General features: G+C 31.0%; 1 protein-coding gene and 1 long non-coding RNA gene across 8 annotated transcripts; one reads left to right on the top strand and one right to left on the bottom strand.

Moving 5' to 3' along the window:
- Window positions 1–1,029: 1,029 nt before the first annotated feature.
- On the top strand, window positions 1,030–11,493 carry LOC107622361 (MADS-box transcription factor 23). Of its 7 annotated transcripts, none has more exons than XM_088504982.1 (9): window positions 1,030–1,210; window positions 1,417–1,657; window positions 8,037–8,115; window positions 9,690–9,742; window positions 10,376–10,475; window positions 10,574–10,615; window positions 10,702–10,782; window positions 10,932–11,086; window positions 11,176–11,493. In XM_088504982.1, the coding sequence occupies exons 2-9, from the start codon at window positions 1,476–1,478 to the stop codon at window positions 11,189–11,191; spliced, it is 708 nt and encodes a 235-aa protein (XP_088361108.1). In that variant the 5' UTR covers window positions 1,030–1,210; window positions 1,417–1,475; the 3' UTR covers window positions 11,192–11,493. The 7 variants fall into 7 exon arrangements, with proteins under 7 accessions (XP_088361108.1, XP_088361101.1, XP_088361106.1 ...); XM_088504975.1 differs by having other exon boundaries at window positions 1,053–1,210; window positions 1,420–1,657; window positions 9,681–9,742; XM_088504980.1 differs by having other exon boundaries at window positions 1,075–1,210; window positions 1,420–1,657.
- LOC148579074 (uncharacterized) lies at window positions 10,605–11,145 on the bottom strand. The gene is made up of 2 exons (XR_015905193.1): window positions 11,011–11,145; window positions 10,605–10,907 (listed from the first exon to the last, which is right to left on the bottom strand). It is a non-coding gene; the product is annotated as an uncharacterized LOC148579074 (long non-coding RNA).
- Window positions 11,494–14,825: the final 3,332 nt, after the last annotated feature.

Raw genomic sequence — 14,825 nt, 5'->3', positions numbered from 1 at the left:
AACAAGAAGCACTACTCAAAAATGAGTATGGATTTCCATTTTGAAAAAGCAGACGAAATAAGAAATGCAACATCCATAATCCATTTGGTCCCCCACCCCTTTTTTTAATTCATGTTTTGTTTTTGGGCCTTATTCCAATTCTTCGATCTCCAACCTTATTTAAATAGCAGTATCTTATCACAGCTGAAATTTTTGTTTAATGATAATTTTAGTATCTCTTAATATATTGTATTTGTTTTAAATTTTGTTAAGATAAAATAATAAATAAAAATCTTTAAATATTATATTTGTAAGTGTATAATATGTGTTTATAATATTATACCGTCTAAAATTAAAAATTGACCAATCTCTCTAAATAAAAAAAATAATAAATAAATTTTTAATTTTTTACTAATTAAAAATACAAAAATGTTATTAACTTTTTAAAATAAAAAATATTTAAATTTTTTTATTCAAAATATATAAATATAAATTAATTTTTTTAAAAAATTTAAATATTTTATATTTTAAAAAATAAAAAATATTTTTATATTTTAATTAGTCGAAAATTTATTTGACAATAAAAAAATCAAAATTCTATCAAGAAAAAATAGTGTGTTGTTACTTTCAACGGATAGAATTGTCAATTATAGAAAGGGAATAGAGTGAAGTGCCATTTTGACACTTTTCGCCAAACCTAAAAGCAGGAAAAGTTAGAGCGCCCTCGGTTTTGGATAGCATACGTGGCATCACCTGATACGTCACACAAATACACATTTATTCACCATTACATGGCCCCCACGATTCCTGGACCCTTCTATAGTCCTAGGAAACACTCTAACCACCTTTCACAGTTCCCCACGCGCTCTATTCTTTCGACACGTGCCCCTTGCAATTATCTTTGCTTCTTGAGCCACATTGGTGGCGCGTGAGAAAATTGGCGAGTGGGCTTGGAAAGGAATACCTAAACCTTCAAAACCACTAATCCCCTCACAAAACCACTTTGTTTCCCCCTAATAAGAGGATTAATGGTGTCACATCTGTCCAAATAAACTACTTCTTTCTTTCCATATAAAGCATAATTAAATTGGATCACATGGTTCCTCTTAAGAGGAACATTTTACACCAAAAAAAGAAGGAAAAAAAAAAAGTCGTCTTCTTTCTTCTTTAGCTCCTTGCTTCGTTTTCTTGTTATTGCGACTAATAATTACTGCACTCCTATAATTTTCAAGTAAGTCACTTTTGTTCTTATTCAACTACTGTTCACTATTTTATTGCTGTTTATTCACTTTTCCTTTTCTTTTTTTCGCGAATTCGAGTATTATGTAATTCGATTATTATTTTTTTCTTCAAAATCTTGAGAAGATTTAATCCAATTAGCTCCGTGAGAGTCGAATAACTCATCGATGTTAATGAATTTGTTGACTCGTGATGTAGCAGGTCAAATCAAAAGAGGTGTTTAATTTGAGGAGGCAGGAACCCTAAAATTGATTGTGATGGGACGAGGAAAGATTGCGATTCGAAGGATCGACAATTCAACGAGTCGGCAAGTAACGTTTTCGAAGAGAAGGAATGGATTGCTGAAGAAAGCTAAAGAATTATCCATTCTCTGTGATGCTGAAGTTGGATTGATTGTGTTTTCCAGCACTAGCAAGCTTTATGAATATGCAAGCACCAGGTAATTAATTAATTAATTAAAAACTATTAATTAACTATCTATGATTACTTAAATTTCTTTTTTTTCTCTTTAATTTGTGAATTGAGTGTGCTTAGTTTTTTTACAGTTTATCAACCTTTTCTTCTTTTTCATTTTTTTTACTGAGTGAAAATATCTATTCTTAATTAAAGTGAATAATTAATTAAACATGAACACGGTTGATTGTGTTTCAAAGATATATTTACATAGACTTAATGGTTGGGAGTCAGTTGTGCTAGCTGTATGAAACATTTTTATATGTTGCCACTTGCATTTAGGAACATGTATCTGTGATGAGTTTAATTTAATTGCTTTCATATTTGCCTTTATCTGGACCCTTCTTTGATAGTAGTGCTAAGGTTGATATAATAATTATCTCAGCTTAATATTAATATTATATAATAATCATGCATGCGCGTTTGCATGGTGCAACTCTACATAATGATGATGATTATTATTATTATTATCATCTTCACCTTCCTTCTCACCGATTCTTAGGGAGTTATTTTAGAAGCTAGCTAATAAGCTAGGAATCTAGGATAGTAATTTCCAAAATGCTGGGAGAAATGTTCTCCTTTTTCTTCCTTCTTGGTATTACTCTTTAAGGTTAATTAATTAACCTTTCGAGTAAGTTAATTACACCATGATGATGAGGTGTTTTTGAAAATTGTAAACAAGAGTGTAATTTTTTTAAGCTGTGTTATATGGTAAAGCTTGCATGGTTCCACATGCTTGTGCAAACGCCAAAAAAGAAAGGCACAACAAAAGAAGGAAGAAGTCACTGAGAGTTAGAATATCATCAAAAAGTTGTACTTATTAATTCACTTCACCTTAAGCTTATTAGTTAGAATTACACTCTTAATTAACTTTACCCATTTACTGCTGGTTAACCGATATTGATCTTACTGTGTTTGTGTATTTCAATTTTCAACCTGGGGGAAAGAAAAAAGAAAAGAGGGGGGGGGGGGGGGGGGGATTAAATGATGCTAATATTTGATATAAAAAAAAAAAAAAGTAATAATTGTTTAAATAGGAATTTGATTAATAGAATAGCAATTTTATCATCATATATAAGTAAATAATGGGTGCAATCTTAGCATATATTGCAATTTTTATAGGCTTTGGTGGTGTAATGTTTATTAACAAAATCTATAAGATTATTAGAAGGTCATATTTTATAGATGGTTTCATAAAACTTTAGATTAATCTAAAATCATTGATATACTGTTTATGTATATCTTAATTAACATAATATGTACACATATGTTCAGATTTATAAAAATAAGAAATTATTTGACCACATATACTTACTGATCATATCAAATTAAAAATAAAAATCAGTACAAATAATCTTTATAGATAACAGATAATTATAATTCAACAGTTTGAATAAAATACTTAAATTGTATAGAGTTACTAAATGGTGAGTGTTAATATTGGTTTCACTAACCATGTAAATCTTACTGAAAATTAAATCATATTTGCATTGTTCGTTATCTTGCAGTCATAGTAGAAATAGAAAGAAATATCTCAGATATGAAAAACAGGAGAAAGATACAGACTCTTAAATGCATGGTCATGGATTCAAGAGTGAGAAACCAAAAGAAATTGAAGTCCTTTTTTTTTTTCTCAACTATGTCTGTATATAATGTTTACCTTAATAAGTAGTAAATGTGTCTAAATAATCAACAATTGAGACAAATAAGATCATAGATTCCTGGATTTAATTGCCATGCCTTCACCAACTAACAAAAAATGTGAAGAAATTAGTCTATTGAGTGTTGTATCAAGTCCTTGTTATTAAGTTAAAAGTTATCACTTCAAGAATGAGTGTAAGTTTGTTTTGTCATAATTTTTCAAAATTGTATTTAGTTTAAAGAGGTTACACTCGTATGATGAAGGCGTTAATCGACGAGATATTAAGTTTATCAAATTTTGATGGTAATATCTCTTGATCAAATCCAAAATCATTTCCTCCCACGATAGCCAAGAGATTCAAACCCAAGACTTAATACCATTAGTTTGGATCAAACATTTACTAATAGTTTAAAAGTTGTAGTTTTTACAAGCTTGTATTTTTTTTTTAAATAGTTTTCTAAAAGGTGCATGCTATTACATACACCATAAACCAAAGGTGGAAATTCAAGTGCAGTCGACTTCACGTGAAATTGATACTTGAGAGCCGTTAGATGATTTGACTGATTTAACTAAATTTTCATCTAACGCTCTCAGATATCAACTTCACATGAAGTCGATTTCACCTGAGTTTTCACCTAAACCAAAACGTTAAATATCAAATGTTACAAGTGACATTAGTGAAATAAAATCCCAATAAAAAAATTAGAGTCTGATTGGTTTTTTTTTTTTTTTTTGTTATTAGGATTTCGTTTTTAGTATTTTTTTAAAAAAACTTTCAAAACAGAAGATATTAAAAATAGAAGTAAAATAAAAATAGAAATCAATTAGGCTTATGTTGATGAGAATTTGAGATGATTTTATATATAGTTCGAATGGAGTGATAAAAACATATTAGCTAGTGTCTCAACATTCATAGCTTAGTTAATAAGCACCAAACTTAAAGAATTTAGATTCTCTAAGTAAGAATTTAAATTTTTTAAAGTCAGAAAATTAGTAAAACAATAAAGTGATGAATTAATTACTATTAAATTTAATTTGTAACTTTTATAAAATGTATATTCTATTATTTTAATTCAATAATAATTAACTTCTCACTTTATCGTTTTATCAATTTTTTTTTTTCATTTTAAAAGATCTTAATATGTTAAGTTACCTTTGTTTCATTGAATACAGCAATTTATTAGATTGTTTTCCTTTAGAAAAATTCTATTAACTAATTTTATTGGTATGTAAACATCTTAGAAAAATTATTTCTTTCATTCTCAAATTTTTTTAAATTATTCTGTGTTCTTATAATTTTATTAAATTTGTAATTAAATTTTTATAATTTAAAAATTTTCAATTGACGTAATTACATTTTTGTTATAATAAAAATATTAGAATTAATAGAATATTTTTTTTTAAATTGAAGATACCTACACTTTAAAGACTAAATTCTTAAATCTAAATGTCCTCTTATTTTTAGAATATTTTATTAACTCAAATGTTTTCGGCATATGACAAACCTAATTATAAAATTCAAAACGGTGTAAGAACCTAATAAAAAAATTTAACTATAGAGACTTAATTACAAATTTAGTAAAATCACATAAATTGGTCGAGTAATTTAAATATTTTTTTCAATAATCAATTTTTTTCCAAAAAAAAAAAGGAAAAAGGAAGAGAAGAAAGCTAGATACAACTAACTTATATCAAGGTAGTAAGTTTTTTTTTTTCTAATAAGAAATTTTTAATCTTACTTTTTGTGGCAAGCTTTTGTATTAAGTCGAATTGAATTATTTGAATTGATGATAATATAAAGTTTAGATACAAGATATTCTATTGAGATCAAAGGATAAAGGAAAAAAGAAATATTAATGGCGATATTACATGACACGCCTTTAAACAAGTTTTAAGGTGAAATATGATAATGACACTCTCTAATAATCCATATAATTACTGGTACCATCATCTAATGTTGCATGTTATTATTGTTGTTGCATTCGTCACCAACCTTCTCATTAGCCAGTGTTGACATAGACGACATAATTGTTGATGATATCAATTTACATAATTCAGAAAATAATAATAAGCACTTAAAATGATTCTTCCCTGTGCTGGCTGGGCGCAAACACTTAAAAAAGATATTATTAATGCATGCAATGCAAGTCATTATTCTTTCATATCTGAAGCAGTGAAAGAAAGTGGTGAATTGAGTCAACAATCTGGTGGGTTATGCTGCCTCATCAAGTTCGTTATTTATAGGCTAACTCTATTTCATCCATTAGTGGGTTTTGCTCGCTTTAATTTTATATTTCCCCCTTTGTTTTAATAATATGTATAATTAGGGCTAAAGAGGCCACTGTAAGTCTGTAACAGGTTAAATTAAAAGTTTGAGTAAGAGTTAAATGTTAGAATGAAAACAAGGTTCCTGTTTTCCCTCTGTTAAAGGGAAACATTATTTAATGCATTTACATTCGACAATTTGTTTGGATGCTTTTATGGACTGATAGTGTTTTGTTTGTCTATGATTTTCTTGCTGAATGCTTGTTGCTATGAATGTTGAGTCACTATGTTGATGGCTTAGGTTCAACAATGGTGATACTTAAAGCTCTCTGTTCAAAGTTATATATATTGTATCTTTAACCGTTGATCTTGCGTTATGGAGCTCATAAACATAATTGTCACACAAGATCAATAGTCAAGGATATGTTATATATAAATTGAAACCAACATTTTGATATTCAAATACCATTGCTTGTACCAATATAATAGTAAGAAGTAGACAGTGAGTTAGATCAATTTTGAATTGGACCAACATAAATGATAAAGTCAATTAAGACAATGAATTCATATATAATTTGATACAAATATTATGAAAACCAAATAGGATATTAAATTAGTTATAAAAATAGCAATTCAAGAAAGTTATTAGTTGCTTTTTAAAAGTAATAATACTCAACTTGTTTATTTAAAATTATATAAAATTATATTTTTCCTTTGTGTGAAATAGTGAATAGATAGGATTCTGAATGAGTAAATGTATCTTCAAAAACTATTTTTGACTCGGTTAATTTGAAAAGCTACCTACATTAATCTCACAAGGACATCAATCGGAAGTTATGCTAAAAATTGGAGGGTGTAACTGAACTAATCAAATCCAAACACTTCATTATGTTGTGTTTTTTAGAAAGGTGTTTATATTTTTTAAAAGTATAAGTATTTTATTTTGTATTTGATAAAAAAAAAAAACATGTATTTTTCTTTGTAATTTTAATAAATTGCGAGTACTTTTCAAAATTTGCTTGTTATTATCAAAACTAACACTCTAATGTAACCTTGTATACAAATAAATATTTAAATTTATTCTTAATTAAATTATTGATGTCAAATTCCATTACGATCAATTTTTTTAAAAAAATATTTATTATGATTATTTTAAATTTTAAAAATTATTTTATCAAATACAATCGTTATTTTTGTGTTTAATTAAAACCAGTTTTAGTTCGATTTATCAAACACACGTATTATAACTATTAGAAATTTTTTTTTTTAAAATTAACTTTGATAAACTATTCATAAAAATAAAAAATTTTATCAAACCAACGTTAACTAACTTATATGAGCTATATAACTTGTTGAAACAATTATGAAAATCCTAATTTATCAACCCTAAAAAATTTTGTCCACCTAACTCAAATTCAATTATGCTAAATGAATACAATAAATCAAACACTTGTAAGTCACTATATAAATTAAAATACATAGTTGATGTTCATGAAAGGATTGGATTATTTTGATGGTAAATTGTTTGAGTTAGAAAAATATATAAAATATGTATAAATATATACAAATAACTTCTTCTTTTTTTTTTTTTTTTTTGTTTATGAAGCATTTTTTTTACTCACATTTGCTAAGATTCCGCAACTTATGGTTTGAAGTTTAGCTTTTGACTTCATGGTGTGGCAAACAGGAGTTAAGAGTGAGTCAAACTAACCAGTAAACTACACTTAATCGAACAAATCAATAGCCGAATAAGCTAATTAGATAAGCTCAAGTTGACAATTAAACCAAGGAGTTGAGCATGTTTATTAAACTGAGTCGAATATTTCCAACCTTAGAGCTCGATCGTGAGCAACATCTATATATTTGGAATTCTGAAAGTATCCCGTACCCCTTACATGCTACTAGCGATGAGAGAAAATTGCTAATCCAGTTATAATCGCCTTTAAAGATAGTTAGGTTGATCTTTCGACTGATATTTTCTCTGAACTCAAGTCTTTCTTGTAGTATACATATGCTACTATGCCCCATTATTTGTAGATATTTTATATGACCTTTCTGGTCTCCCAAGTCCCAAATCTTTGTTCTCTTCGTAATATTTAGTCTATTTGCTCAGTTATATTTAGTCTTGTGGTATTTGTGAACAATATATTATTCTTATTATCATTTTGATACATAAGAATGTATCCAGATTCCAGTGGGAAGAGCGGTTTTTGAAAAATATAATACAAATAAGAAACAAAATCGTTTTGCCATCAGTGCTCTCAGTATGACAAACACAAGAACTGCGTGTGAAATTACTAATACTGTTAACACAATTATACGAGTGAATAAGTGATCTTTTTGTTCATTTTGCACTATAATCTTTGCTGTTTCAGTGTGGATTATATTTGCTGAAAATTCTCCTTTTCACTTAAAAGTTGCAAATATGCTCTTGTACTGAACTTCACGTGTATGACAGCATGAAATCAATTATTGAACGCTACAACAAGCTTAAGGAAGAACATAATCAGCTGATGAATCCAGCTTCCGAAGTCAAGGTAATGGCACACGCACCTCTCTTCCAGTAGCATTCAGCAGTTCAAACTTTTGCTCCTCACTATACTAAATTTCCTTCTTTGTTTCCTTATTAGATATGTTAGACTTGAAATACTTTCCAAGTTTCACATAATAGGCAACTCAAGACGCATTTCATATATTGGAAGGAAAAGAAGAGGCTAAAGAAAAGGAGTTGTTTTAACAAAAGAAAAGAAAAGGAATTACCAGCTGAACTAAATAATAATATCAGTTGTTTACTTCTTGGCACACATATTCTTGCTCAAATCCTAGGTACTTTGCGAACAGCAATATCACTGTTATTTTGCAGGAGAAGATACAAAAAGCTACCAAAGAGACTAATAATGCCCACATACCACCACCTTTGGCAAAACTCTCCTTAACCCTAAACCTCACAAGCTTTATGACAAATTGGCAGGGGGTAACATTAAACCGTAGAAATATGACTTAGGTAGTACAGCATGCATTTAAGTTATATCATGGATTCATCGCCTTGATGTCCCCCAATAGAATGAGAGTCATTATCATGTCTCATGCCCACATATGGAAGTGTTTCAGAGACCCTAAACGGCTATACCTGATATGACACTGCTATCTTGATAAAGCTAAATACTAGTGCCATTTGATAGTAGCACCTCACATGCATATGCTCAGTCTTAGCTTTAGTATGCCAAGGATTATCTTATCCACCTGCATGAACCTCTCAACAGATATGATTAGCTGCACAAATCAAGCATTACTGTATTTGCAGACAAATAGCCCTCCCCGGTTATATAGTGAGTATTATAAACCCTCACACACGAAGTCCTGTCAAAATCTCAGCCTCCGCACACATATAGTGTACTCATAGCATGGCTCATGACAGCACTAAGGAAAATGCAGGTTCTCTTTTGATTGGTCAAGAAACACAACACAACTTTTGAGATCCTCCTGTTAGGCATCCAACCACCATTACTGCACGTAGGTTTTTATGTAATTACCATAGAAAATTACATACTTTCTGAATTGTAATACATAGTTAACCGACTTGATATATTACATGAGAAATCCATTAATGGACACATTTTGACTCCTTATATAGGAACACAATTAAATTGGTGGAATCGGTAAACAAGCAAGTGTATTAAGCTGATAATATTCACTTTTATTGTATGCCTAACCATGAGGTGTTAGACTTATAACCATACAAGAACATCTCGGTTGGGGTTACAAGTTCAGAGAATCCACTTGACAAAACACATAAGAAGCGTAGATCATAGATTTTACTCTGATTGAGCCAATAATGAATCTCCTACAAGGTGAACACCAATACTTGGGAAGTTAGAATTCACTTACATTACAAAGTAAGCAAACCATAGATTGCATTTCTACTAAAAAGAGACCAGCATCCAACTCAGGCTTAGATTAGTTTTGCCTGAAGAGCACTCCGTTGTTACTTCTCCATATTTTAGTCCTCACATTTACTACCTAACAATTCTCGCATTCAAAATATTCCATTTTTGTAATAATAGTACAATATACGTTTGACATCTGTATTTCTACTTGCTAGTTTTGGCAGAGAGAAGCTGCAAGCTTGAGGCAACAACTGCAGCACTTGCAAGAATGCCACAGGTAACAAACAGTCAAATAATATAGATAATACTTGAAGCAAGAAAAAATATACGTTATACCACATTTTCCGGCAAATAAAAACTTCACTAGAACATTGACACAATTACTGATGTCATCGGCCTTTCCCAACCCCTTCCTAAACCTCAACAAAAATAAAAAACAATATCCATCCTTGCTTCCTATCCGCTACTCCCTCCCATGCATCCCCATGCATAAACTTTGCACCTATTAGAAAGTATCCCTAGTAGTCTTTTAATTAGTAAGTCAAATACCTCAGCAACCACACAAATCAATAATTTAGAGGAGGTTCAATTAGTCCCTAAGGAAAATACAATAAATTAGAAGCAATTTTGAAAGAATATTATATTGATAATAACTAAGTAGTATAATATTCCACATTGTTTCTTAGCTATGATGAGATTCTAACACTCTTTTGAACAAAATGTTAATCAATAGCACGATCACAACAGATAAAATCTTATGAAACTGTCAATAAAACCACTATATTGAAATGTGTACTGCTAATCCAAAAACTTAGTAAATTCAATAACTCTAGCTAGCAAGAGTCCAAACCTTATGAAATTTTCCAAAAACGAGATAAGGCATTTCATATTTTCTTCTTGGTAAAAGCAGGAAACTGATGGGCGAAGAGCTTTCTGGACTGGGTGTTCAAGAACTACAAAATCTTGAAAACCAACTGGAGATGAGTTTAAAGGGTGTTCGCATGAAAAAGGTATCATGAGTTGGTGCAAATAATCTCTCTTCAATTAGTTTAAAATTTCACCTTTTTTGACTGCATGTTCAAGACCTTACATCATTATTTCCCTGTAGGATCAAATTTTCACAGATGAGATTAAAGAACTACACCAAAAGGTTTCAGATATTTCCGATTTTTTCTCTTTGCATGCCTTGACTTAGGCTTTCCCAAATATGACAAACTTCCATTAACACCATTGTAGGGAAATCTCATTCATCAAGAAAATGTAGAACTCTATAAAAAGATGGAATTCTTACAAAAAGAAAATGCAGAGCTAAAAAAGGTAACTGACGAAGAAACTCTGTTCATAATTTATGAATCTGTTGTTCATCCAAAACAGATTCCAGGCATTTCTTAGGCGAACTATTTATCTTGAAGTTAACGCCTTCAGCTTCACTATAGCTAAACCTAAAAAGAAGATTTTCATGTCAGGTTTATGAAGCAAGGAGTACAAATGGAGAAAATGCAGCATCCAATCCTCCATACACTATCGGAAATGGATATGACTTACTTGCACCTATCAGTCTCCAACTAAGCCAGCCAGAGACTCAATACACTGAACCACCTGCCAAAGCAATGAAACTGGGGTATTTCCTCACACCAATAATAACACAGTTCTTTTCTATACATTTACTTTATAATTTCGTTAAAATTAGAAACCAAATTTCTGCATCAGACTGCAGCTGCAATAACAAAAACTGTTCAAGAATCGTGGATGATTACCATTTCTGAGCTGCTGTCAACAACTTGTACTACTTATAATGAAGCTTTTATCAGTGAGATCTTGTACTTCAACAATCACATTTATTTGATGCAACAATACAAAGCATATTGGTATGCAATTATCTATCTAGAAGCTTGCATTGCCTTCAAGGATCAGACAATGACTACCTATGTAAATTTTATGCAATAAAGATATCAACCACTGTGCCTGGTAATGTTTTATATAATTTCTACATTTGTTAAAATCAATGGAATGGAATTCCAAACACCACCACCTGTGCCTATACCTTCAATCAGCAATATAAAACATTAACAGAAACTATGTAGGCCATAGTTGTTTTTGTTTTCGCATCAAGTAATAAGTATGAATCATGTCTTTTCAGAACAAATTTTTAGCAGTACTGATAACTACAAAGAGGGAGCCAATATCCTGAATCAAACACAATAATCTTGTATAAACCAACCCCATTACATAATGCAAAAATAGAATTCCTGAAGAAATAAAGGATTCAACTACAAACATCAACTCAGCACAGTTGTCTAAAAGATAGTAGGAAAATCTCAGAGACAGAAGCACACAAAAACATATATTCACATTTTTTATTGAAGACTTTTTACCATTGATTCTAAACAAATTTAAATAGATTTTAGGCACCTTTTAAAAGCAAGGTATAAACCTTTGCTGGGGCAAGCATAAAACACATGACTCGAGTATCAACAATTTCTCATATAGATGCAAGATAACTGATGTTACAAAAAGAGAAGGAATAGTTGCCACAACTACATACCTACTCTGCTGCAGATTCTAAAGTAGAAATAAGGGATGAAAAACAATTCACCAATCCACACATGATGCTGTGGGTCGCAGAGAAGCTGTCATTTCTGACATTCATCCAGAACATTTGCATTACAGGAGGCAAAGCAAACTAGCCATATGGTGAATCACTACTATCATGATAGCAACAAAGATAATCATAATCTTTCTCTGTTATTCTTTCTTTCTTTTTATTTTTTATTTTATTTTTACTCTTTTTTTTTTGGTGACCGCGGGGGAAGGGTGACAACTGTGCATGCACACAGTGGATCATGGCACACAATGAATTTTCTTAACCTTAAGTCAGAAAATATTTGGCATTCTACAAGCATGCATCATATGAGCTTCTGTTTAAAGTTTTGCAGACTTCCTAATTAATTAGACTTCTAATGTTAGAGCTACATGTCAAGTGCTGAAACTCACACGAGAGTGAGTATAAATTATAACAAGACAGAAAATTAGAAATGTCTTCTAAAGGTTTATCACTTAGCATCACAAGCATGCAACATATGAGGTTCTGCGTCAAAGTTTTTCAAAAGGTTTAGCACTTAGAATCATTCAAATCAAGGGCTAAATACAACCATATCGGAACTAAGAAGAGAAGTGGCAAGACAAATTACTGGATCCACATGGTTTATGAATTATTCGCAACACAAATTGAATGCAATTGCCATCACTAACCTAAAACTTCTTCTTGCAGATGAATCAAGAGTGCAAGGAGCAACATGGAAAGATGATATGCATCAACCCTGGATAAGCTATAAAGCTCTATTCCACAAAAAAGCAAACTTCAAGCAGGAACACTCAAGATAAGGCACCACGTAAGAAGAATTCCCAAAAAGGAACTTATAATATGAGCAACCCACAATTTTGTGCGTACCTGTTACGCCAATTGAGATTGTCAACCGATAACCCTCAATTACAAAAACTCCTAATATAATTACTTGTATGACCTCAATTGACATTTCACGCACGGAGCAGAAACAAATTATTGATTTGTCAGTGCCAAACTCTCAACAGTAGACACAAATATTCACATTATTCCTATGCCTCCTGATGATTGTAGAACAGTATGAGCTTTGGAAGTAAACACAGAAAGTATCCCTCACAGCATTAAGCTATTAAAATTACACATTTTAAAATGATATTAATCAATGGGACCGAAAAAGGTTAGTTAAGTTCAAGTCCTCATTAGAATTTAGGAAAAAGCAGAAGTCCAAGAGTAAATGGAATTCTAACTTTATGAAAAATTCAAGACTGGGGACTTGTGAACAGGGGACAGGCAATATAAAGCGAACTTTATATGTTATGCTAATGTGAGCAGGGAAAACATTGAAACTTGATCAATACACAGCAGGTTTTTCCTTTAAATAAAGCACAGTTTTCAAAATCCAGTTTGTTGGTCCTCAATACTTCCTGCCTACCATCTCCACTATTATGTTTATAAAGGACAATGTTGTAGCGAAAATTGTAATTATAAACAGCTGATCTGAGGATATATATAGAATAAGGCAACCAAAAGCATGTATATCAAGATACAAATCCTACAAACACCTTTCTCATAAAGACTACATTTATTTATACACTAAAGTGGAAAAGTACAATATTAAGTTGTATAGGTACCGGTATGAGGATCAGACAGAATACAATATGCACAAAAGGAAAAAGAAAGAAAAAAAAGAAGATAATCTAATCAAAAGAAAACACATGTAGAGGGCAAAGATTTTCTGTTTTGAGAAAGGTAAATATATATATTTATATGCTATTTTCCACATATAGTAATACTACTCCATCCACTTCATGATATCTGTTACTTTGGAGAGGGTAATGATTTGCTATTTTGAGAAAGCCAAAAATGCAAGAATGAGAATGTGCCTCGCCACCAAACATAATGATTTCCTCAAATAGTGAAATTTATCAAAAATTATAGGGACATACGAAATGCAAAAGAATTGTGCAAGTCTACAGATGCATCACATAATTTGGAGTGTGAGCATGATTGAACATTTCAGTGTACCTAGAAAGTCTTGCTGCCCAATCATTGTCAACTCCACAAAGACTTTGCCAACAGTCAAGAAACTATGCTAGGCTATGCATGAACAGCTTCTCTTGCCCAACACTAACAAGCTTCATTAGAGAAGCCTATCACTCTAAATACTCTAAATGGATTTAGTTGCATTGATAGAAAACTACATCTTGATCCTGGACCACAAATTTACATAGCCAGAGACACAGGCTACCTACCCAACATTTGGAAGCATATTTACTTTTAATCCCAAACTGAAAGATGGCAGCCAAGTGCACGAGACTTCCACTTCATATGGTCTGAAAAGGGAGTATGTAGATAGCCTTATTCTCACAAATAGAGGATATTTCCAAGATTTGAACCTGTGACCTCCAGGTCATAAAGTTACCTTATGGTTAAACAAAGACCTATTCTCCAAGACTCCATGAATATACATTTGATCTGATTTCCTTACCAGGCCTCTACAAGTCTTCTTGCTACATGTGTCTGAACTACCTAAGATGATATTCCAACATCTTATCTACAATAGGGGCTATCCCAAATCTCTCTAAGGCACTCCTTCCCGATCATACCCTTAAGCTTTAATGATGCTTCCGCCAAATGCAATTGTATATATGAAATATAATATATCTAAAACCCTGAAAATATGCATTTTATATCCATTTAATTTACCAATTATAAGCTTCAGCCATTTAAGACTGGAAACCACAAATAATCTATTTGTTAATTCTTGATACATAGATAATTCAATTTAGTTTAACTG

The sequence above is a fragment of the Arachis ipaensis genome, chromosome B10 (genome assembly GCF_059453495.1).
Source record: "Arachis ipaensis isolate K30076 ecotype BB chromosome B10, ASM5945349v1, whole genome shotgun sequence".
Taxonomy (NCBI): Eukaryota; Viridiplantae; Streptophyta; class Magnoliopsida; order Fabales; family Fabaceae; genus Arachis; species Arachis ipaensis.
Note: the sequence above shows the minus strand (reverse complement) of the source record. Positions and strands in the feature narration are given on the sequence as shown.